Source organism: Chlamydotis macqueenii, chromosome 29, assembly GCF_036417535.1.
Source record: "Chlamydotis macqueenii isolate bChlMac1 chromosome 29, bChlMac1.mat, whole genome shotgun sequence".
Lineage (NCBI taxonomy): Eukaryota > Metazoa > Chordata > Aves > Otidiformes > Otididae > Chlamydotis > Chlamydotis macqueenii.
Genome location: NC_141584.1, coordinates 2,582,944 through 2,605,249, shown reverse-complemented (window position 1 = coordinate 2,605,249; position 22,306 = coordinate 2,582,944). Strand labels below are relative to the sequence as shown.

General features: G+C 72.2%; 3 protein-coding genes across 3 annotated transcripts; 1 reads left to right on the top strand and 2 right to left on the bottom strand.

The window, feature by feature from the left end:
• Window positions 1–279: 279 nt before the first annotated feature.
• Window positions 280–3,413, bottom strand: MCRS1 (microspherule protein 1). Its single transcript, XM_086768975.1, has 14 exons — window positions 3,292–3,413; window positions 2,773–2,902; window positions 2,535–2,673; window positions 2,297–2,455; window positions 2,075–2,184; window positions 1,873–1,981; window positions 1,639–1,777; window positions 1,487–1,562; window positions 1,369–1,397; window positions 1,146–1,238; window positions 990–1,072; window positions 815–902; window positions 599–726; window positions 280–511 (listed from the first exon to the last, which is right to left on the bottom strand). Exons 2-14 carry the CDS (start codon window positions 2,880–2,882, stop codon window positions 425–427), a joined length of 1,350 nt encoding a protein of 449 aa, XP_086625101.1. The 5' UTR covers window positions 2,883–2,902; window positions 3,292–3,413; the 3' UTR covers window positions 280–424.
• Window positions 3,414–3,928: 515 nt separating this feature from the next.
• Window positions 3,929–14,333, bottom strand: ITGA7 (integrin subunit alpha 7). The gene is given in 27 exon segments (XM_086768945.1): window positions 3,929–4,322; window positions 5,201–5,326; window positions 5,398–5,496; window positions 5,584–5,697; window positions 5,800–5,892; window positions 5,986–6,162; window positions 6,333–6,435; window positions 6,507–6,584; window positions 6,694–6,773; window positions 6,857–6,940; window positions 7,105–7,303; window positions 7,378–7,490; window positions 7,592–7,741; window positions 7,839–8,008; window positions 8,100–8,161; window positions 8,263–8,358; window positions 8,682–8,809; window positions 8,891–8,979; window positions 9,133–9,217; window positions 9,219–9,327; window positions 9,469–9,676; window positions 10,772–10,891; window positions 11,049–11,180; window positions 11,745–12,000; window positions 12,082–12,161; window positions 12,244–12,371; window positions 14,137–14,333. Coding segments are annotated over 27 exon segments (3,438 nt in total). The 5' UTR covers window positions 14,313–14,333; the 3' UTR covers window positions 3,929–4,139.
• A 5,054-nt stretch (window positions 14,334–19,387) lies between these two features.
• BLOC1S1 (biogenesis of lysosomal organelles complex 1 subunit 1) lies at window positions 19,388–21,342 on the top strand. Its single transcript, XM_086769002.1, has 4 exons — window positions 19,388–19,496; window positions 19,774–19,846; window positions 20,502–20,634; window positions 21,081–21,342. Exons 1-4 carry the CDS (start codon window positions 19,436–19,438, stop codon window positions 21,189–21,191), a joined length of 378 nt encoding a protein of 125 aa, XP_086625128.1. The 5' UTR covers window positions 19,388–19,435; the 3' UTR covers window positions 21,192–21,342.
• The last annotated feature ends 964 nt before the right edge of the window (window positions 21,343–22,306 follow it).

Genomic DNA, 22,306 nt, shown 5'->3' with positions numbered 1-22,306 from the left:
CGCGCTCCTGTCCTGCCTCTGGACCCCCGTGGGTTCGGCCCACCCTGGCTGCCCCTTCCCACTGGGACAGGATCAGCCCCCGCGGCTGCCAGCCCCTCCCGGGGTGGAGGGGAGGGATGGCGGCACCCCCGCTGCGACGCGGGGCCTCCTGGCGCCCCAAAACACCTTCCTGGACACCATCGCCCGCTGCTTCCACGGGACCAGGCCTCGGACCCCCCTCCTCTCCCCTTTGGCAGTAAAGGAGTGATGCCAAGAACACGCTGCAGCTGGGGGTCCTGCGGGGGGGAGGACGCTTTATTGGCAGGTGACAAGCTCCAGTGCCGGGGCTGGGAGCAGGAGGGTGCCCAGCACCCCTGGGGAGGAGGCTGAGGGGGCCGGAGGGTCTCCATCACCAAACTGGGGGCTGAGAGACCCCCACCCCCCATCACTGCTGGGCCAGCTTGGCCGCCTCGGCCTTGATGAGGGCAATGAGGTCCTGGTTGATGAGGAAGACGAAGCGGAGGCTGGCGATCTGCGGGGGGTGCAGAGGGTGAGCACGGTGGGACCCCCCGGGCCCAGACACCCCCTCCACGACCCCCCCATGCGCGTCAGGGCTCACCTCCACCACCGAGTTGTTGTTCAGCTTCCACTTGTTCCCGCCGAGCACGGGGCGCCCGTCAATGTAGATGGGGCGCCGGCCCTCATTAGCGATGAAGAAATCTCCGTTGTTCTTCAGCTTGATGACGCCTGGAGGGAGCACGCGGGGTGAGAGGCGGCAGGAGCACAGCCGCCCCCCCACCCCAGCTCCAGAGCCCCCCCAGGCCCCCATCCCCACCCTGCTTGCGGGAGATCTTCCAGGCCGGTCCCTCCAGCGCCAGGTCCACGTCGATCTGGTTGTCCTTCGTGGCTCTGCCCAGCGTGATCTGAGGGGGGGCAGCGTCAGGGGGCTGCGGGGAGGCCGTGTTGGGGGGGCCTCCCTGGGGAGCGGGGGGCACGATCCCTGCACCCACCTCCCGGGAGCGCATGAGGTACCGCACCATGCGGCCCCGCAGCACGGCCAGCGTCTGGCTGTCAAAGTCCGGGGAGCTCATCCCTGCAGGGTGGAGCGGTGAGAAGGGCAGGGGGGATGGGCGGCCCCCCTCCCCCCCCGGGCCCCCAGCTCTCACCTGTGATGCTGTCGACCAGCACCTGCCACTTGTGCAGCTCCTGCTCCAGCTGCCGGATCTCCCGCTTCTGCCGCCGGTCGGCCACCGTCAGCTCTGGGGAGAGGGGGAGAAGGGCGCTGGGGAGGGTGGGGAGGGTGAGGGGGCACCTGTCCCCCGTCCTGGGGGCGTCCCGGGCCTCTCTGCACCAATTCGGGCTGCTCAGATGGGAGCGGGCTGGACTCACCGTGCTCCAGCACCTCGTCCCGCACGTCCCTGCGGGGAAGAGGAGCCAAGATGAGACGGAGCCACCCCACCCCTTCCCCGTGCGGCCCCTCCCCAGCCCCCCCCCCCCCAGCCCTCACTTCAGCTTGCTGTCGTCGAGCATGTCCTCCGCGTCCGAGAAGTTCAGCACTTGGTCTCCCTTGGGCAGCGGCTGCACTGGAAGGAGGAGAGCGGGGAGTGAGGGGGCTGGGGGGGCTGCGGGGACGGGGGCGCGGGGGACCCTCGGCCTCACCGGTCTGGTCGCCCAGCAGGTAGTACTGCTTCATGAGCTGCCAGTGCAGCTGCAGGGCCTTGGCTGTGCGGGACGGGTAGAAGACATCGGGGTGCTTGTGCAGCAGCTCCTGGAAGGTGTCGAGCGTGGGCTGGCTGGTCTGCAGAGGGGAGAAGGGACAGGTGGCACCGCGGACCCCCGGCGAGAGCCCGCGACCCCCCCGACCGGAGCCGCTCCGCTCCCGCTGGCACTTACCGATCCCACCTTGCCCAGCAGCTGCTCCTCGGCTTTGCTGAACAGCACTTTGCTCTGGATGGCGGCGATGGCCTCGGGGTGCAGCTGCCGCATGGCCTGGCAGGCCAGCCTGCGTGGCGGGGCCGTGGTGTGAGAGCCCCCACGGTCCCCGCTGGCCTCCCCCGCGCCAGCTCAACCCCCCCGGGGCCACCCCCCCGCTCACTTGGAGATGATGGGGTCGTAGAGCAGCGCGTACCACCGCTCCTGGATCTCCCGCAGGTTGAAGCGGCAGCTGAACTTCACGCCCAAGTGCACGGACGTCAAGTCGTTGGTCTGGAAAAGCCCCCGGGTGAGGGCCAGTCCCTGGGGACCAGCCCCAAAACACAGCGGGGGCAGACCCCCCCCCGCGAGGGTCCCTGGGGACAGGCACCCCCGGGGCCGTTACCTGCAGCACGGCGTTGATGAGCAGAAGGTCGTCAGCGGGCTTCCAGCGGCCCAGGTCCTTCGTCACCTGCAGGGGCTGTTTGCTCTTCTTCATCCGCTTGGCGAGGCTGGGGGTCAGGACCGGGCTGGGCGCGATGGGGGTGGACACAGACTTGGAGACCTGGGTGGGCAGAGACGGGGGGGGGTCGGGGTCTCTCTGAGCTCCCCAGACCCCCGGGTGGCCCCCGCCGACCCCTCACCTTCTTCTTCTCACTGGAGGAGGGCTCGCTGCCCGAGCAGCGCCCAGTCTCGACCCCGCCGGCACCCTTGGCCCGGCTGGAGGATTTGGCCAGGCTGCTCTCTACCAGCTCATCGTCAAACTTCTTCCGCTTGATGAACCTGGAAGAAACCAAACTGCCCTGAGCGCCGGTGCCCGCGGGCCGCCCCCCTCCCGCAGGCAGGGCTCAGCCCCGGGCCCCCTCTCCCACCCCGACGCACCGCGAGGAGCTGCGGCGCTTGGGGACGGCGCCCGAGGCCTGGGCCAAGCCCCGCTTCTGCCCCGCCAGCGACTCCTCGTCCTCGGAGCGGCTCGTGGCGCCCGACGCCATCAGTCCGGAGAGCAGCACGTCTGGGGGGGACACGCAGCGATGGGGTCCCGGCTGCCTCCCCCCCCCCCCCGAGAGCCCACCCCAGGGCACCCGGGACCTCTGGGCACCCGCTGCAGCAGGGGGTGCAGCCTTCCCGGGGGGCTCGGGCGGGGACTGCCACCCCGTGGGGGCGCGGGGGGGTCGCCGGGGAGGCAGGGACACGGGGAACGGCAGCGGACACGCACAGGGGGACAGGCAGGGCCACCGCGGCTCCGGGGGTCACACGAGGGGGCCCGGGGGGCGATGCGGGACGGGGCGGGGGCGCAGGGCCCTGTCGCGATCTCCCGGACAAACCCCCTCGGCCTGGACCCTCCCGGCTCCGCTCCCCCCCCCCATCCCCGGGCAGCCGGTGCCGCCGCCGCGGCCTCACCATCCCCGGGCGCGGAGGCTCCGGCCGCTCCGCGATGGGGTCCGCCCCGGCGCCCCCATGGATCGGGGCCACTTCCGGGTCCCCACCGGAAAACGCATTGACGTCCGCAACAGGCGCGCTGAAGCCGCGCAGGGCGCCGCCATTTTCAAGGCTCCGAGCGGCCTCTGCAGTGCGGCGCCATCTTGGCTCAGGGCGCCGTCATCTTGACTAAGGGCAGGGCCTCGGCCCCTCCTTTTCTGTGCAGCCGTCTTACCGGTGCGTCGGAGGCGGCCGGGCCCCACTCACAGGCGGGGACAGCGACGAGCCCCGGTATCCCGGCAGAGAGGGTTCGTCCCGGCCCCCGGAGCGGAGGCACCCGCCACCCGCCGAAACGGCCACACCCATCATGGCGGCACTCCTGCCACACCAATCATGGCGGCGGTCCCCGCCACACCCATCATGGCGGCTGTTCCCGCCACACCCATCATGGCGGCGACCCCGCCACACCCATCATGGCGGCGCCCCGCCACACCCATCATGGCGGCGATCCCCGCCACACCCATCATGGCGGCGATCCCCGCCACACTCATGGCGGCGATCCCCGCCACACCCATCATGGCCCCCGCCCGCAGGCTGGAGGGAGGGACAGGGGCTCCGCGGAGGGGCTCTCCGTTTTATTGGGCTGAGCATCGCCGCGGGGCCGAGCCCCCCCGTGGGGCCAGCGGCCCCGTCCCGGTGCGAATAGTCCCGTGTGTGCCCAGCTACGGCAGCCGCGCGCCAGCACACACATGTGCGTCCCCACACGTGGTGCCAGAGGGGTCCCGTGTCCAGCGTCCCGTGCACATGGCGCCGGCCCTGGGCCGGGGGGGCTATGCCGAGCTGGGGGCGACGTGGCCATCGCTGGCCTCGCGCAGGTTGGCGGCCCACTCCTTCCGCTGGATGGTGCCCGTCTTCTCCTCGCGGAACTGCTGCCGCTCCTCCCGCGGGATCTTCACCGCGTGGTACTGCGGCACGGCCGGCGGCGCGTAGCGCGCCCTCCGGAAGAAGCCCAGCTGCGGGGAACCGGCGCCTGCTCATCCCTCAGCACTCACCCCAAAGGCACCGCAGGGGCAAGCGCTCTGCGCCAGCGCTGCAACCCCTCGCACGCCCATGCGCCAGCACTGCAACCCCTCACACGCCCACACGCCAGCACTGCAACCCCTCGCACGCCCACGTGCCAGCACTGCAAATCCTCGCACGCCCGCACACCGACACTGCAAATCCTCACCCCGTCGCCTCAGCACACCGCCAGCCCTGGCACACCCGCGCAGAGCGGCCGCCGGCCCTCGCGCACCCCTGCGCACCCATGCTCGCTGCCTGCCGGGCCGCGGCGGGAGAGCCCTGCGTCACCGCTCGCCCTCCTGCGCCTGCTTGTCTGCCGCAGAGGGCTGCAGGCCCAGGTGGGCCCGGTAATAGTTAGCGGCGTAGCAGGACTTTCAGCTGCTCCGCTTGAAGAAGCCACACTGGGGAGGAAGCGAGAGGGTGAAGGTGGGCAAGGCTGGGCTGGGTGGCATGGCGCGGCACAGCTGGAGTGGCACGGCACAGCTGGGGTGACACAGCAGGGCACGGCACAGCTGGAGTGGCACAGGATGGCATGGGGTGACATTGCACAGCTGAGATGGCACAGGATGGCATGGCACAGCGTGGCACAGCTGGGCTGGCATGGCACAATGTGGCACAGCACAGCTGGGGTGACAGCGCGTGGCACAACACGGCACAACACGGCACAGCGTTGACACAGCGTGGCACAGCTGAGGTGGCACGGCACACCATGGCGTGATGTGGCATGACACAGCGTGGCACGGCGTGGCGCAGCACGGCCTGGCATGCCCAGGGGACCCCGTGCCGCGGGGAGGGGGACACATCTCGCCGCGGGGACCCCATCCCTCACCTTCCAGAGGATGAAGACGAGCAGGGCCAGGACGAGGACGCCGGCCAGCACGGCCAGCAGGATGACCCACCACGGCACGCCGCCAGCCACCGCTGCCCCGGGGTCCAGGTAGATGGAGACGGGGATCTGGGGGAGGAGGGTGGTCAGGGGGCGGTGGGGCGGGGGCTCGGGGGGGGCGGGGGCCAGAGGGGCCAGACCTGCGTGGAGGCGTCCTTCAGCACCAGGTTCGTGATGGAGGAGGTCACCGAGACGCTGGCGCGCACGATCAGCTCCACCGAGGTGACGGCCAGGTACTCCTGCGGCGGGGGCATGGGACGGGCTGAGCCCCTCCCCAGCGCGGGGGTCCCGGCCGCATCGCCGTGCCAGGGGTCCCGTCCTCGTACCTCCAGGAAGGTGCCGTTCCAGAGGCGCCCGTGGGCCGTCAGCACGGCGGCGCGCTCAAAGCTGTGCAGCGGGCAGCGGAAGGCGAGGCAGCGCGCGGTGCCCTGGGCGCAGTCCTGCGGGACGGGGATGGGGTCAGCCCGGCCCTGTGCCCCACGAGCAGGGGCACGCCAGGAGCAGGGGCACCCCAGGAGCAGGGGCACCCCCGCCCCGCTCACCAGCGTGACATTCCTCCTCCTCTCCGCAGGCGCTGGCACCCACCAGGACCCTGCGGCGGGTGCCTCGGCGGGGTCAGCCTCCCCCGGCGGCTCCTGGCAGGGGGAAGGACGGGCATGGAGGGGGGCAGCGCGGACCCCCCGCCCTGGACACCCCCGCGTCCCCACGCCCCTGTCCCGCGGCAGTACCAGGGCCAGGCGCAGCGGGTTGGCGGGGGGGGTGCAGGCCACAGGCTGCCCCGGGGGAGCCGCCAGCTCCACGCGCAGCGGGTACAGCAGCCATTTCCCGTTGCTGATCTCGTGCGGCCAGAGCAGTGTGAGGAAGGCCGAGCCCAGCGTCTTCAGCGACTGGCCGCGGTTGGAGACCTGCCACGGCGGGGGGACGGCAGCGTGAGTGGGGTGGCACGGACCCTCCCGCCCCACAGCCACCCCCCCCCCCATCCCAGAGCAGGGAGCGGGACGGGGAGCAGTGGGGCTGAGACCCCCGCCATCCCCGCACCCCCGGTCCCCGGGAGCCGGGCGTCGGGGCGACTCACCGTGACCTCGAAGCGCACGGCGCTGCCCACCTGGCTCTCCCGCCGCACGGCGCTCTCGCCCCGGACCACCCCGCCGAAGAAGAGCCGGGGCGGCACGGCCACGCTGCGGGGACAGCCGGGGGTCAGGGCAGCCCCGCGGCGGGGAGTCCTGGCCCCCTCCCCGCCCTCGCTCACCCCATCACGGAGAGTGGCAGCTCGATGACCACGCGGGCGTGAGCCACCACCGGCTCCAGCGCCGGCTGCTCACTGATCCTGGGGAGAGGCAGGGGGGCTCAGGGCGGGGCACCACCCCAAATGCCCCCACGCGCTGAGGCAAGCACGTGGCTCTGTCGCGACAGCCCCTGACCCCCCCCGGGCTCACGTGGACAGGGCCAGCTCCACCGCCAGGTCTGTGGTCTGGATGGTGATGCCCAGGGTGCTGAGGATGAGGAAGAACCGCACCTGGCGGCAGAGGGGTGAGGGCTGAGGTGGGGGCCGTGGCCGGGAGGCCGGGGGGGGCGGGGGGAGCGGGGAGCTGCGCCCACCTGGGCTCCGCGTCTCATGGGGTTCCCCAGCTCACACTCCACCTGCGAGCCATTCTGGTTGGCGAGGCACACCACCGCCTTGTCCTGGGGGGCAGAGAGCTGAACCCCCCCGCCTGGGCGTCCCCCAGCCTGCCACAGCCCGGGACACCGCCCATCCCACCCCCCAGCACCCCCAGGACCACCCCGTCCCTCTGCCCCCGTCCCCACCCAGAGCTCCCCACCCTCGCCCCCCCAAACCCCCACCGCACCGAGGGTGCCCGGCCGTCATAGGGGCGCAGGGCAGAGTAGGGCAGCTCCGGGGGGAAGGTGGCGGTGAGCAGGGCCTCGTGGGCATCATCGCCGTCCCGCTGCGGCTGCGCGGGGTCCGAGGGCAGGTTGGTGACCTCGATCTCCAGGGCCACGTCCTTCTGGTCGCTCATGGCGAAGATGGCGGTGCCGTCCGCACCCCTGGGGACAGAGCAGCCGTGAGCTGCGCTGGGGCGTCCCGGACCCTGCATGGGGTGGGGACCAGGACCCCTCACCTGGGCAGGGGCAGGAAATCGGCATCCCCGAGGCGGGCGCAGAACTGGAAGCGGAGCTGGAGGTTGCTCTGGCAAATCTTGTCATCCCCGCAGCCCTGCTTCAGGAAATGCACCTGGGAGGGGACACGGGGGGGGTCAGGGACACTCCAGGCAGCCCCCGCGTGGGACGGTGTGCCCCGGACCCCCGGGAAGGGGCACACGGCCGGGTCCCCACCTCGGTGCGGTGGCTGCTGGGCTGCTGGGGGCTGAGCACGGGCGACAGGGGCGGCAGGGTGGCCCCCCGGCTCTGCCGCGCTGCCCCGGCTCCCTGGATGCCGTAGGCGAGGGTGACAGCGATGGGGCGCAGCTTGTCACGGATGCTGTCCTGGAGGCAAGGTGGGGGTGAGGGGGGACAGGGGGGCGCGGGGATGGGGACGGGGATGAGGATGGGGACGGGGACAGGGACGCGGCTGTGGACTCACGTGGAGCTGGAAGGTGGCCGTGACGCAGGCGCGCGCACGCTGCCGCGGCAGCTCCACCGCGTTGGAGAACTGGTGCTCGGGGTCCGAGGGACGGCGGCCGAGGAAGGAGACGCGGGGGGCCTGGCCGCGCCGCCGGCGGTCCGTGTCGGCGTCGAACACGTACTCCAGCACTGCGGGGAGAGGGACGGGTGCCATGGCAGGGGTCCCCCCCCTCCCTCCCAGCCCGGGGGGGCTCCTGTCCCCCGTTCCCACGGCGCTCACCGAGGCGGGGGCTGTAGCTGGCGGGACTGGCCGTGTAGCTGAAGCAGGCTCGGACGTCCACGCTGCAGGGGCACGGGGTGAGATGGGCAGCACCCAACCCCGGCCGTGCCCCGGCCGCGTGCCTGGGGAGGTGGTGGGGTGGGGGGCAGTGGGTGGCACCCACCAGACGCCCTCGTGGTGCTGGCAGTTGCTCTGCTCCAGGTCGATGTTGGGGGGGAGCAGGGAGACGTTCCTGGAGACGTGGACGACCGGCCGAGCCCTGCCGGGGGAGAAACGGGGGTGGCAGGCAGGACCCCCCCCGGGGACACCCCGAGCCTTGTGCAGAGCCGGCACTCACCCGCTGCACGGGACCCCCGGCTGCCCCCAGGGAATGGGGACCCCTGGACCTCCCCGCTGGGAGGGTCCGAGGGGAGCCCTGCGGCAGGGGCTGCTGGGGATGGGGGGTGGTCCAGATGGGGGCTGCTCAGGATGGGGGCTGCTCGGGGTGGGGGGTGCCCCAGGATGGGGATCTTCGGGGACAGGGGCGGCCCATGGGTGGGGTCTGCCCCAGCTGGGGAGGGGGCTGCCCACAGGGGCTCTCACCTGAACAAGACAACGCTGTCGGAGAGGGAGCCGACGAGGAGGTCGGGGTACAGGTTCCCGTCCACGTCCAGCCCCCCCGAGAGGGAGTATCCAAAGGCCGTCACCCCCACGCCCTCCCCATCCAGGATCTGGGGACAAGGCGCCCGTGGCAGCACGAACCGGCGGGGGGGTGCGGCAGGCGAGGCACCCCCGGCCCTGCAGCCGCTCACCTGCGCCGGCTTTGCCACGATGCCCAGGCTGCTGCCGTGGTAGATGTAGACTTTGCCAGCGCCGTCGAAGGGGGCTCCCACGGCCAGGTCTGGGGGGCAAGGGCAGGTGGTGGGGAGCCGAGACCCCTCCCCGGACCCTCGATGGGATGCAGCCCCCCCGTGCCACCATCTGCCCCCCTGCAGTACACGGGCTGTGTCCCACGGGGACCCCAGAGCCCCCCCGGAGCCCCCCAGCCCCTCACCCTCGAAGCTGTCGTGGTTGAGGTCCCCGGCGGTGCTGAGGGCAATGCCGAACATGGAGCCGCGGGTGCCGTTGAGGCGGAGGGGGGGTGGCGGAGTCCCAGCGCCCCGCTGGGTTGATGTAGACGTAGGCGGCCCCCCCGATCTCCTCCTTGCGCTCGAAAAAGTGGGGGGCCCCCACCACCAGGTCCATCCAGCTGCAGGGACGACAGCTCCATCGCCCGCCACGCCACGGCAAAGCGCCCCGGTGCCCCCGCCCAGGGCGAGGCCATGGCACCGAGACCAGGGGGACCGCGGCGCCGTGGCCGGTTTGGGGGGGGGGGTCCCCCCAAACTCACCCGTCACTGTTGAGGTCAAGCACGGCGATGGCGTAGCCGAAGGCGGACGTGAGCTGCTGGCCGGGCAGCACGGCCTCGGGCACCAGGCGGTTGGCGTTGTCGCGGCGCAGGATGACCACGGCCCCGGTGTGGTTGGCGCGGGGGGCTCCGGTGACGAAGCTCAGCTCCCGCCGCCGCGTCAGCCCCGCGCCCGAGTCCACCGAGAAGCCTGCGGAGGGGAGCAGGCATCGGTGCCCGCCCAGCCCTGGCCCCCCCCGCCCGCCGCCCCCCCCGTCCATCCATCCGTCCGTCCGTCCGTCTCTCTCTCTCCGCTCGGCCCCTGCGCTGCCGGCTCGGGGGGACCCTCCTGCTCTGGCATGGGGATGGGGGCTCTGCTCGGCTCGTGCCTCAGTTTCCCTGCCCTGCGCTCTGTGGGGCACAGCGGCCGCAGTGGTGCGGGGGGGGGAGGGGCAGGACCTCGGGGTCCCCTCCCCAGCTCCGGGCCAGTGGAAGCCAAAGGGCGAGCAGAGGCTGCCGGGGTGAGCGAGGACCAGCCCCTCCCGCTTTGCCAGATTTTGGGGCAGCAAGACCCAGAGCAGAGCCAAGACCCCCCCACAGCTGGACAGAGCACCCCCTCCCCAACGAGGGGCCCAGAGCCCCTTCCCCACATGCAGCAGTTGCAGTGCCCGGCCCCCCCACAGCCCCCTGAGCAGGATGTGGCCCCTCCCTCCCCCCACAGGAACCGTGCACGGCCCCCCCCCATGCAGAAACATCTCTGGAGGGCAGAGCAAGGAGACGGCGGGGTGCTGGGGGCCACGCCAGGCTCTGAGCCCCCCGTTCGCGGGGTCTGCCCCCCCCCCCCAGCCTGGCGGTGCCCCCGCCGCAGCGACGGGACACAGGACAGAGACAGGGATGGGGATGGGGAGCCCTGGCTGGGGGGGTTTGGGACTCCCACCCCGGCCCTGGACCCGGAAGGGGTGGGAGCGTGCAGCGGAGGTGGTGTACAGCCACATGCGTGCATGGCTGCATGTGCAAGGGGGTGTGCACGAGGAGAGGGGGTCGTGCATGAACAAGGTGGGTGTGCTGGGTGCGTGAGCGAGGAGGGCGGCGGTGCTGCGCGTACGGGGGGCACAGAGGGAGGCGTGCTCGGCGCGTGCGTGTGCGCACGGGGACACGCGTGTGCACACGCGAGCTCGCAGGGCCCCGCTGAGGCGCTGGGAGCACTCCTGTCCTCTCCCTTCCGCAGACACGAGGGACACACCACAGGACACGGCTCCGGGGAGGGTGGCACACAGGGACGACGCCGGGGCCGGCGCTTACGAACCCAAGTAGCTATTCTGGGCCACGTCGCCGGCCGCGCCGGGCACCTTCTCGCTGGGCTCAGGGGTTTTGTAGACCAGCTGGTCGGGGTCTGAGCTATCAATGTTTGTCACAAAGAGCAGCCCTGCGCCGCGGCCGGGCGGGAGAGAAAGAGAGAGGGGCGTCAGGGCGGGCACGCGGCCGGGGCAGGCGGGAGCCGGGCAGCGGGGCCGGGGGTCCCACGGCGGCCATGAGGGGCCGTGGTGCCGTGCCGCCGCGCCCAGGCTCCGCCGTGCCCGTACCGAAGTAGCTGTTGGCGGGCACGGGAATGAGCGAGGGGTCCTGGTCCTTCTCGCCCCCAGCTTCGTAGGGCCCGTCGTCGTAGCGCAGGAGGTCGAGGGAGCTCTGGTTTAGCAGCTCCACGCGCAGGTTCCCTGCCGAACCGAGGAGGGGTGAGGGGTCCAGGACGGGGACTCCAGGGGGACAACGGGGCGATGGAGCTGCCCTGCGGCACTGCGCTCGCCGGGTGGGACCTCGACACGTGGACCCACCAGCGCACACGTGTGTGCATGGACACGGGCATGTGCACCCCCACCCAGGCACGCACAGGCACACGGCGCATGTACCCCATGCGCGCACACAAACACGGCGTGCGCACAGCATGCATGCGTGCACACACCTGTGAGCATGACCACACCCCCCTGTGCTCACACCCACGTGTGCTCGCACCCACAGCACGCAGCCATGATGCGTACACGCATATCCATGCATATGCACACGTATCCACGCATGCACACACCCGTGTGCCCACACCCACGGCATGCACGCTCCCACCCGCAGCACGCACGCAGCCATGCGCTCACACCTACGCCACGCTCGCACCCGCAGCTTGCACACCCATCGCGCACACGCATCGCGCACACCACGCATGCCTTCCCAGGCAGGAACGCGTGTCCCTACGCGTGCACACGCAAAGGCAGGCAGCCCCGCGCCCTCACCCTTCCAGTTGTAGGTGCCGGGGGCCCCGAAGAGGATGTAGTGGTGGTCGGGGCTGAAGGCAGCGGCCAGGCCCTGCTGGCAGAACCCGAAGCGGTCGTGGCCCTGCGGCCGCCCCTCGCAGAACTTCCACTCGCCGCCGTCCAGCTCGTCCCGCACCCGCAGGTCCTGGCTCAGCACGAAGCAGCGCCCGATCACGTCCCGCGTCTCCAGCGGCTGCCGCACCCGGTGCCGCGCCTCGTACAGGTGGGCGCAGGTCTGCGGGCGGGGAGGGGGCTCAGGCGATGCCGCTGACCCCCCCCCCCCCCCCCAGGCCTCACCCCACGCGCCAGCGCTCACCACGATCTTGCCGCCGGCTCCTTGGCTCTTGACGCTGACCCCCAGCCACTGGTTCTCCTTGCTCTCCCGCTGCAGGTCCACTGGTGGGGATGGGGAGCATCAGCCCCGCCGGGACCCCGGGGCTGGAGGGGGAGCTCCCCGCAGACCGCGCGCCTCACTCACCTCCCTCATCGATGGGCACCCGCCAGCAGTCGGAGAGCTCAGGGGTCAGCGGGCATGCGAAGAGCCCCCCAGTCCGGTTGGCACCTTGGCCGGGCAGCGCCGGCGCCTGGGGGGCCCCCACCAGCAGCCTGCCACGGCAGGGACCCCCGTCAGGGTGGGGGGCGCCCAGCACCCCTCGCTGGGTTTGCACACCGGCTGTTCCTTGCCCCGGCATCCATCCAGAGCCGCCAAAGCGTCCCCGTCCCCCGTGTCCCCACCGCCCCCGCACAGCTGTCCCTGCGCCCCCGCACCGATTTCACACCGGCTGGCCGTGCCAGCGCGGTGCGCGGTGCCAGCCCACCCGGCCCAGCAGCTGCGGCCCCGGCGCGGCCTCTCCCAGGCCTCAGCCGCAGCTCGGTGCATGTGTGGGCAGGCAAAGGGGTGCAGGAGGTGATGTGCACCCGGACCCCCCCACCCCTGTCCCATCCCCCTTGGTGCAGCAGGGCTGGGGGCACCCTGACTCCCACCCAGACCCGCACCCCACGAGGACGGGGCTGGCTCCCCTGCCAGGCGGGTGTCGTGCTGCCGGTGGCTCTTTGGTGGCCGTGGGGCACCAGCGGCCACCCCCAGCCCCACTCCCTGGGGAACGGTGGCCTTGGGACACGAGGGCGCCCCGGGGGGCGGCGGAGAGGCAGAGCCGGTAAAAATAAACTGGAATTCACCCAAAATAACCCGGCAGCAACATGCCCAAAAAAGGAGGGAGCCAGACAGAGGCGCGGGAGCGCGACCCACGCCAGGGCACAGGGGTGCCAGGGCACGGGGCAAGGAGCCCCGCGGGCCAAACTCGTCCCCGCTCCCGGCCGAGGAGCGGAGGCGATGGGCAGGGGGGACGTGCCCACGGCGCCGTGCCCACCGCGGTGCCGGCGGCTCCGCCAACACCTGCCCGGCAGCCGGGGCACCGGGCAGCGAAAACTCGCCACGCCAAGAACGCGGAGGGGGTGGCTGGGGCGGCTTCGGCCGGCGCCACGGGGCTGGCGGAGCACGCGGACAGGCGGCCGCCAGCCGGGACGGTGGCTGGGGCCTGGCGAGCGGGTGGGGAGGCGTGGGCAACAGCGCCCCGCAACCTGCCCGCTCTGGGGGTCCTTGTCCCCGAGCCCCCCCCCCGCCCGGGTGGGCGTTTGCCAGCTCAGTGCCGAGAGGGCACAGCGGAGGCGGCGGGCACGGCTCTGGGGGTCCCAGCTGGGGGGTCCCTGGCCCGAGCTGCCCGAGGCTGCGCTGAGGGCACCGATTGCCCCCCAAAAGCCCCCCTCCAGCTGCTGCTGGACAATCCAGAGTGGGTGGCCGGTCCCCGTCCCCATTCTTGTCCTTGTCCCCTCGGGTTCCCAGCCCAATTGGAGTCCTGGCACCCCTCAGCCGGATGGGGCAGGATCTGGCCCCCCCAGCATCCCGGGGAGTGGGCGGGGGGAGCCCCAAGCTACCGGTCCCCAGCCCTGCGAGGGGACAGGGGAGGGGGATACAAACCCAGGAGGGGGGACACACAGACCGGGGGGCAGCACACAGATGTCAGGAGGGGGACATGGGGGGGGGGACACAACACAGAGACTCGGGGAGAGGGACACAGACCCATGGTGAGGGGACACAGAGACCCGGGGGGCGACACAGAGACTCGAGGAGGAGGACACAGACCCGGGAGGGGGACACAGACCCGGGAGGGGGAGGACACACACAAATCCGAGGTGAGGGACGCACACAGACCCGAGGGGGGGCACAGACCCGCGGGAGGGGGGGACACAGACCCGAGGGGGGGCGCAGACCCGCGGGAGGGGGGGACACAGACCCGAGGGGGGGCGCAGACGCAGGGCCCGGCGCGCGCAGGACGCGGGGCCAGCCGGGCTGCGGGGGTCCCGCACTCACCAGCCGGCGGGCTCGGGGCGGAGCTGCCGGTGCAGAGCCACGGCGAAGCCGAAGAGGCTGCCGCTCTCTCCGTCCTTCAGGACGCTGCTGCCCGCGTCCAGGTTGAAGGCGGCGCCGGCCGCCAGCCGCAGGCAGAGCCAGGGCCAGCAGCGCCCGGGCCGCCGTGCCCCCGCCATCCCGCTCACCGCACCGCACCGCACCGCCCGACCGGCGGCAGCGCGGCCCCCGCCCCCCCGGGGCCGGGCCACCGCCCGGCACCGCCCGCCCGCCCGCCTGCCCCGGCCCGGGGCCAGCGCCGCAGCCCCCACCCGCGCCCCCCGCGCCACGCTGCCCCGGGCACCGCACCCCGAATCACCCCGCATCGCGCCCATCACCCCGCATCGCACCCATCACCTGCACCACATCCCGAATCACCCCGCATCGCGCCCATCACCCCGCATCGCACCCATCACCTGCACCACATCCTGCATTGCAGTGCTTCGCACCCCAAATCACTGTGCATGGCACCCATCACCCCGTATTGCACCCCACCCAGGGCTGCGCAGCGCACAGCACCCCACATGGCAGCACACGCCCCCCCGTGCCGCGGGGGCAGATGTCGAAGCCCCCAGCCCGGCTCCGGCATCACTGCTGGGCGACGGCCCCGTGCAGGCACAGCCCCGGGGGCACTGGTGACCCCCCCCGGGGTTCTCCAGTCCCAAATCTCTGCTCACCCCACCTCCGGCACTGCTGGAACGGGGCCCCCAGGGCTGGGCACAGCACCCGGGCTGGGTGCTGGGTGCTCCCCGGGCTGGGGGGCGAGGCGGGGGGCAGTCACCCACCTCTGGACCCTCTGGGAGCTGGGACGGAGTGGGATGTCCACTGAACCCGGGCTGCAAGAGGCCTCCGCACGGCCATCGCCGAGAGGGAACCCCGACACCCCCCGTGACACCCCGACACCCCCCATGACACCCCGACACCCTGTCACCCCTGCGACACCCACCCGGCACAGCCGCCGTGCGGGGCCGTTCGCTGTCCCAGCGACTCCCCATGCTCACGGGACGGCCGAGGGGACGCGGTGGCGGGAAGGGGACCGGGACAGCCCCTCCGGCTGCTGTCCCCAGGCCCTGCCAGGCCCCCCAACTGCCCCCAGCCTTGGGCTGGGAGAGGAGTAACCCTCCTGCACCCCAATCCGAGAGGAGCGGGATCCGCGCCCCCCCCCCCCACGCCGAAGGGGCCGGTGCCATCGCAGGCTCCCGGGGGCCGGGGGGCCTGGCAGGACCCCACCAGCAGTGGGGCCACGTCCCCCAGGAGCGGCTGCGGCTCGAGCACAGCTCCGTGCCCCACACGGCAGCTTGGGGGGGGCAGGGAAAGGGGGGGCTGTCATATTTTCCAGCACACTGGCTATTTTTAACCGCTCCCGCTCTCCAAAGGCCTGTGAAGATATTTGGGAGCTGGCAGGGCCGCTCCGGCCGTGTGAGCGAGCTCCAGCTCCGCGCTGGATGCAGGAACAGTCCTTCACCCCGGCCCCCTCCTCGCCACACCACGTTTGGGGGGATGAGGGCAGGGCCGGGAGGGTCCGTGCCCCCCGGCTCGCCCCCCGCCTGGCCGCCGTCCAGCCCTCCTCACGCTCACCCCGCTCTTTCCTGTTCCGCGGCCCAGATCCCTTCCCAGCGTCCCTGCCGTCACACTCCCGACGTGGGAAAGGGCTGATCCCCGCCTGGGAGCACAGCACGGGAACAGAGCCGGTCCCGGGGGGCTGCTCGGCCTCCCACCCCCGCCCCGCACCCCACCCGGCTCCCCGCCAGCCCTCCCGTGCGGCCGGCGGAAGAGGCCGGCATCACGCGCGCATCGCCTGTGCACGAACAGAAAGGACGGTGGCCACGGCCAGGAAGCGACGAGCCGCTGGCCCAGAGCGAACCATGACTGGGGCTCCTGGTGCCGTGCCTCGGCATCAGCGGGCCCCCCAAAATCTGACTTGGGGGAGGAGGGGGATCCCGGCACGCTCCGCCACCGGCTCTCCTCCTGGCTTCAGAACAAACCACCTCAGGGGCACCGCGCTCCCAAGCCTCCAAATCCGCCTGCCCCTCCCTCGCGCAGACCCGAACCCGAGCCGCGTCCCCAGGCCGGGGGGGTCCGGCCGAGGGGAGCCAGCCCCGCGCTCCGAGCAGCGCAGCTCAGCACCGTGCGCGGCCAGGACAGACCCTCGGGGCCACCACAGCGGGGCCCCGGCCGCGAGCTCGCCCCACTCCCTGCACCAAGCCCGGGAACGTGCCGGAGAATCCAGCTGCTCCGGATTAGCGACACCTGGCCCCACCGGGACAGGGATTTCCAACCCCAAAACCATCCCGTGACGGGACAACGGGACACCTCCCACCTCGGGGCGCCCGGGGCCTCACGCCCCATCCCACCCGGCACAGCGCGAGCGGGAGCTGCCGCCGCCCCGGGTGAGCGGAGCCCGGGCACTGCCGGCGCTGCGCCGTTTGTCACCCCCCTGCGCCATCTCCAGAGTCGTACTTTCGGCACCAGCGCCAGCTTCCAAATGAGGGAGGGTTTGGAGAGAGCGCTGCCCCGGCCTGGCTCACGGCGGGACACCGTTCCGGAGGCTCAGGCACGAAGCACGAGGGTTTACGTGGCCGGGGGGGTGAGTGAGGGGGGGACAGCAAGGAACTGAATCCCTTGTTGGGAAAATTCCCTTTGCTCCCAGCCCCGGCTCGGATCTGAACCCCGAGCTCCCGGAGCTGCAGCCTCACGCTGTCGGCACCGCGCAGCAAGACGGGGGTGGGCGCAGGGGCGCAGAGCTCCCTGCCCCGCCCAAGGACAGCGCAGCGCGGGAGCAACACAGGGACGTCCTCGTCCTGTCCCATGGCCGGGGCAGGATCCGCTCCAGGAGCCTCGCCGTGGCTTTGCGGGGTCAGGAGCTCGGAGGAGAGCGGGAGAGCGCTTCCCTGGGCACAGAGACAGCTGGAACTGGGGAGTGGCGAGGGCCGGGAGTGCAGCTTGGGCAGGGCGAGGACGGGACCCACCACACGCTTCCACACAGAGGGAGGGAGGGAAATGCTCCCGGGGGCTCCCAAACCACCCCGCCGGCGCCGTTAACTGTGTGAAGGAGTCGGCTCCCGGCTCCCTGCGCACATGGGAGCGGCTCCTGCGCCCGCAGCCCGGCCGGGCGCGCGCGAGCATTTCACCGTTGTGCCAGGCAGCGTTGGCAAGGGAAGCCGAGGCGCGTCCCCGGCGCGTGCTGAGAGCCGGAGCCAGCGCCCAGAGAGGTGCGAACTCCCCCAGGCGCCCGCGGCAGTGTCGGCCGTCGCCAGCAAAGCTCCCTGGCCGGGCAGCACTCTTCATTCCTGCGGCAGGCAGGGCAGGAACCGGGCCGGCGCGGTTCTGGGAGCGGCGCCTTGTCCCGGGGCTCCCGCGGGCGGGAGAGCTGCCGGCCGTTACCCTGCGAACGCCAAGCCCCCGTACACACCCAAACCTTTCCTGGGGAGCTGCTGACCCCAACGCACCCCACGCTGGGCACGGGGCTGAGCGGAGCGGCCCCACCACACGCTCCGCCCAACGGCGCTCCCGTTAGCCCGGCACGCTCGTCAGCTAACGATGGAAACAGCGAAATAAACTCCTCTGCCCTTCCCAAGGCCGCAGGGGCTCCTGCAGGCAGGAACTTGTTTGTGTAACCGAAGTGGGGCAGCGCCGGACAGGCGCGTGGGGAGTCAGCGGGGGTTATTTTTACCCATTCGCTGGTTTATCTTTGGCCACATTTTATGCTCAAGTTCCGTTAGCTGCAGGCAGAGTTCCTCAGGGCACCAGCTCGGAGCAGGAAGGCGAGGGGACGGTGAAGGCAGAAGGAGCTGCATCCACGGGGAGAATCCAGCTGGGACGCAGAGACACCTCGCTGCCGATGGCCGGGAGCGGGCAGCCCCTGCCCGGCCTGCCCCGAAGGGAGCGGGAGAGAAACAGTCACCACCGCGGCTGCGAGGGGCCGGAGCTTTGCGCTGCCTGCACCCCGAGCCCACCGGGGCGCTCTGCCTGCCCCCCAGCCAGCGCTGACCCGCGCACCCCTCCCCGCAGCCCCAGCCGTTTCATTTCGCCTTCCTCATCCTCCCGTCCCCTGCCCACCCCGAGGGGATGACGAGGTCTCCCTCCTCCTCCTCCTCCTGACTCTGCTGGGCTGCGGCCAGCCGGCACCCGGCCAGCATCACCACCGGTCTCGGGCTGCTTCAAGGCCGGTGAGATCAGACGCATCCCGGCAGTTCTGCCAGCTCACCCTTCCGGCACTCTGCAGCCCAATTTAATTCCGTAGCGCACTTTGCTGGCAGCAGCCGCATCCCGGGAGCGCGGCCGGCTCCCCCCTGCCCCCCCCCGCTCATTCCTCCATCCGTTACAGGCCAGCCCACGATCAGCCCAGGTGGCCGTACCTGAGGCTGGGCCACCGCGACAGGAGTGATTCTGGACAAGTCCGGATTTACCCTCGGTCTGGTCCCACCACAGCCGGGGAGCAGGGGAGCACTCGGGAATTCCCAGTCAGCACGTGCTGGTCCCCCTGGGGAGTAAAAGCGGATTTCAGAAAGTCCTGCTCGGCTCCTTCACCCCACGGACGGGGTGGGGACCCCAGCACCCCATGCCGCAGCCGAGCTGTGCCCTCGGTCTCTCACGGGGCACGGCCTGGGCCCCCCAGCCACACGGCTGTACTGGGACCAGCACAGCTGGAACCAGCAGAGCAAAGGGGAGCCCAACACCCCGGGCAGCACAGGAGGCAGCCGCCGTGCCACAGAGCCACCACACCCAGGCCCCTGTGGCACCCACACAGCCCCCAACACAAACCCCTGCAGCACCCTGCACCCCAAACAGGCCCCCACAGCACCCACAGGTGCCCATAACTCCAGCCAGGCTCCAGACCCCCGCAGACCCCCAGCCAGGCTCCTACAGGCCCCTCAGCTCCCCACCCCCCCAAACCGACCCCTATAGCCCTGACACCTCCCTGTCGCCCTCGCAGGCCACCACCCCGTAGACCCCAGGGACCCCTACAGCCCCCTCATGGCTCACCCAGGCCCCTGCAGCCCCCTCGGGCTGCCAGCTGGGCCCCTATAGCCCTCGCCCAGGCCCCTATAGACCCCTCGGGCCCCTGTAGCCCGCCCCAGGCCCCTGTAGCCCCCTTGGGCTGCCAGCTGGGCCCCTATAGACCCCTCGGGCCCCTGTAGCCCCCCCCCGGTCCCTGTGGCCCCCACGGCCGCCATAGGCTGCGGGAGGCGGGGCGGCGCTGACGCGGCGCTGACGCGGCGGTCAGGTGACGCGGCCGTGCCGGTGCGGGCCCGGGGCCGCCATGCTGTCCCGGCTGCTGAAGGAGCACCAGGCCCGGCAGGGCGAGCGGCGGGAGCTGCAGGGTGAGCCCGCCCCCGTCCCCATGGCGACCGGCTTCCCATTGGCGGCGTGAGCCGCCGCTCACCGCGAGGGCCACGCGAGCGCGCGTCCTATTGGCCGGCGGGGCTGTCCATCATGGGGGGGGTGGTGGTCTGGGAACGACACCGTGGCGCTGAGGGGCGGGAGGGGGGGGCGGCTTGTGATGTCACCGCCCCGCACGCTGACGTCACGCGGCTCCCTGCTGGCGTCACGGCGGGGCGGGGGTCGGGTCCTGCCGCCCCTCACGACCCCCCCCCGCAGAGCGGCGGCGCAGGGAGGCCATCGCGGCCGCCACCCGCCTGACCGAGGCCCTGGTCGATCACCTCAACGTGGGGTGAGGCGGGACCCCCCCCTGCCCCCAAACCCCCAAGTGGGACCCTCCCGACCCCCAAGCCCCGCCCGCGACCCCCTGAAGCCTCAAACCGCCGGCCGGGGACCCCCCTGATCCCAGGCCAGGACTCCCGACCCCCAAAACCCCTGGTTCGGGCCCCCCAACCCAAAACCCGCAACCAGAACCCCTGCACCCCCACTGAGGGACCGCCCCCCAACCCACCAGCCCCCTCCTCCTCACATCCCCTGCGCCGGGACCCCCGAAGCCCCCAGCCCTTTTTCCCCTCCAAAAATCCCCAGCCGGGGACCCCCTGAACCCCCCCAGCCCCCTTTACCCCAAAACCCCAGCTAGAGACCGCCCACCCCCAGGCTGTTGCCCCTCCCTCCAAAACCCCCTCACCAGGGACCCCCCCACACACATCCATGGACCCCTGCTCCCCACACCCCCACAGCCAGAGACCCACCCCCCCCCCCCCAAAACCCCTGCCCAGGACCCCCTCAACTCCCCGGCCCCTTTTCCCCACAAACTGCCCCCCCTCCTCGTCCCCCAGGGCGTTGCCCCCCCTGCAGCCCCCCTCCCCACGTCCCCCAGGGCTTTGCCCCCCTCCCCACGTCCCCCAGGGCGTTGCCCCCCGCACCCTCTGTGTCCCCCCGCGCAGGGTGGCCCAGGCCTACGTCAACCAGCGGAAGCTGGACCAGGAGGTGAAGACGCTGCAGGTGCAGGCAGCGCAGTTCGCCAGGCAGACGGGGCAGTGGATCACCATGGTGGAGAACTTCAACCAGGCCCTCAAGGTGGGGGTCCCATGCGTGCGTCCCCCCCCCAGGCACGGGGGTCACCCCCCACCCCTGGCTGGGCACAGGGTGGGGATTTCCCGCTGGGACACGTGGAGAAGCAGCCCCGTGGGACCCCCACCCCGGTGCCGGCCGAGGGATGGGGTCCTGTGCCCCAACACGGCCCAGCCCGCCCGGTGCTGGAGGGTGGGTGGGCTGCGCCCCCCCCACCCCACACCCCCCAGCCCCGCGGCTCCATGCCGGAGCGCCGGCAGCACCGTCCGCCTGCTGCCAGATTGCACTGCGGCCGGCAGCGCCCGCGGGGTCCCAGCCAGCCCCACGCACCTGCAGGGCTGCGGCTGCTGGGGAGGGGGGTGTGGGGTGGGGCGAGGCCCCACTGCAGGGCAAGGCGAGACCCCCACCCAAATCGCACGTGCGGCGCCCTGACAGCCCCTCCCGTCCCACAGGAGATCGGCGACGTGGAGAACTGGGCCCGCAGCATCGAGATGGACATGCGGACCATCGCCACCGCGCTGGAGTACGTCTACAAGGGGCAGCTGCAGCCTTCCTGCTCCTGAGCCGCCGCCGGGACCCCCGGCCCCTTGAGGACCCCCCCCGCAGCGGGCAGAATAAAGCCTGGTTGTACGGGCCGCACGCGGCCGCGGGCCGGGGCGCTGGCACAGCCCTCGGCTGCCCCCTCTAAGCCCCCTCATCCTCTTTTCTGCTTAACTCGGCTCTGAGGCCCCTTTTTCTCCAGACAAAGGGCTCCTTCTGGGCCAGGGGGGCTCTAATCCACCCCCCCGGGGGACTGCGGCCCCCAGCTCTGGGCCTCGCCCCCTCCCAGGGCTGGGAAGGGGACCCGGGGGGTCTGCGTGCCCTGGGTGGGGGGGTGCCCTCCCTCCCGGCTCCCCCCTCCCTGGTGAGGGTCCCCCAGCAGGGTGAGGGGGGGTCCCGGCCCCCCCCGAGCTGCGCCCAGCAGAGCGGGGCTGGGCCGCGGTGAACTTTGGCTGCAGGCTCTGCCCCGCGCAGGGGGAGGAGCGGCTGCGGCCCCCCCCGGCTCAGACGGCTCTGCCGCCGCTGCCGCAGCAGCACCCGCAGCCCGCTGCCCCGTGGAGGTAGGTGGGCTGGGAGGGTGGGCTCCCCTCGCGCCCCGAGCCAGCGGTGCCGGGGCCGCAGCAGCCCCCCAGCCGCGGGTCTGCCCCCCGGCTCTGCAGGGTGGGGTGAGACGAGTCTGTCGGGTCTCGGGCACGTCGAGACCCCGCGCCGTCAAGGCTGGGCGGGGAGCCGCTGCCCGACCCCTGCCCTCACCCGGCTCTGGGGACCCAGCGCAGACACGGGGTGTCCCCCCGTGGCCCCCAGTGATGGGGAAGGTGTGGGGGCTGCTGCCCAAAGCATGGGGAGAGGGGGGAGGTCAGCCTGGCCCCCTGTGCCAGCCCCCGTGGGTTCGTAACCCCTGGCCAGCACGCACTGCTGGGAGCAATGGGGGGATCCTGACACCCCAAAGACCCCCTAAATGGGGCTCCTGCAAGGGGACATGGCCCCGCCCCCGGGATTCCTCATCAGGAGAAGGGCGGGACGTGGGGATGGGTGGGTTGGGGGTCCCAGAGGTGGCAGTGACGCTCACCTCCCCGTGCAGGTCAGAAGCAGAGGGCGCCCGGGGCCGCCCCTGCCCTGGGAGGGGTTGGCGTTAAGC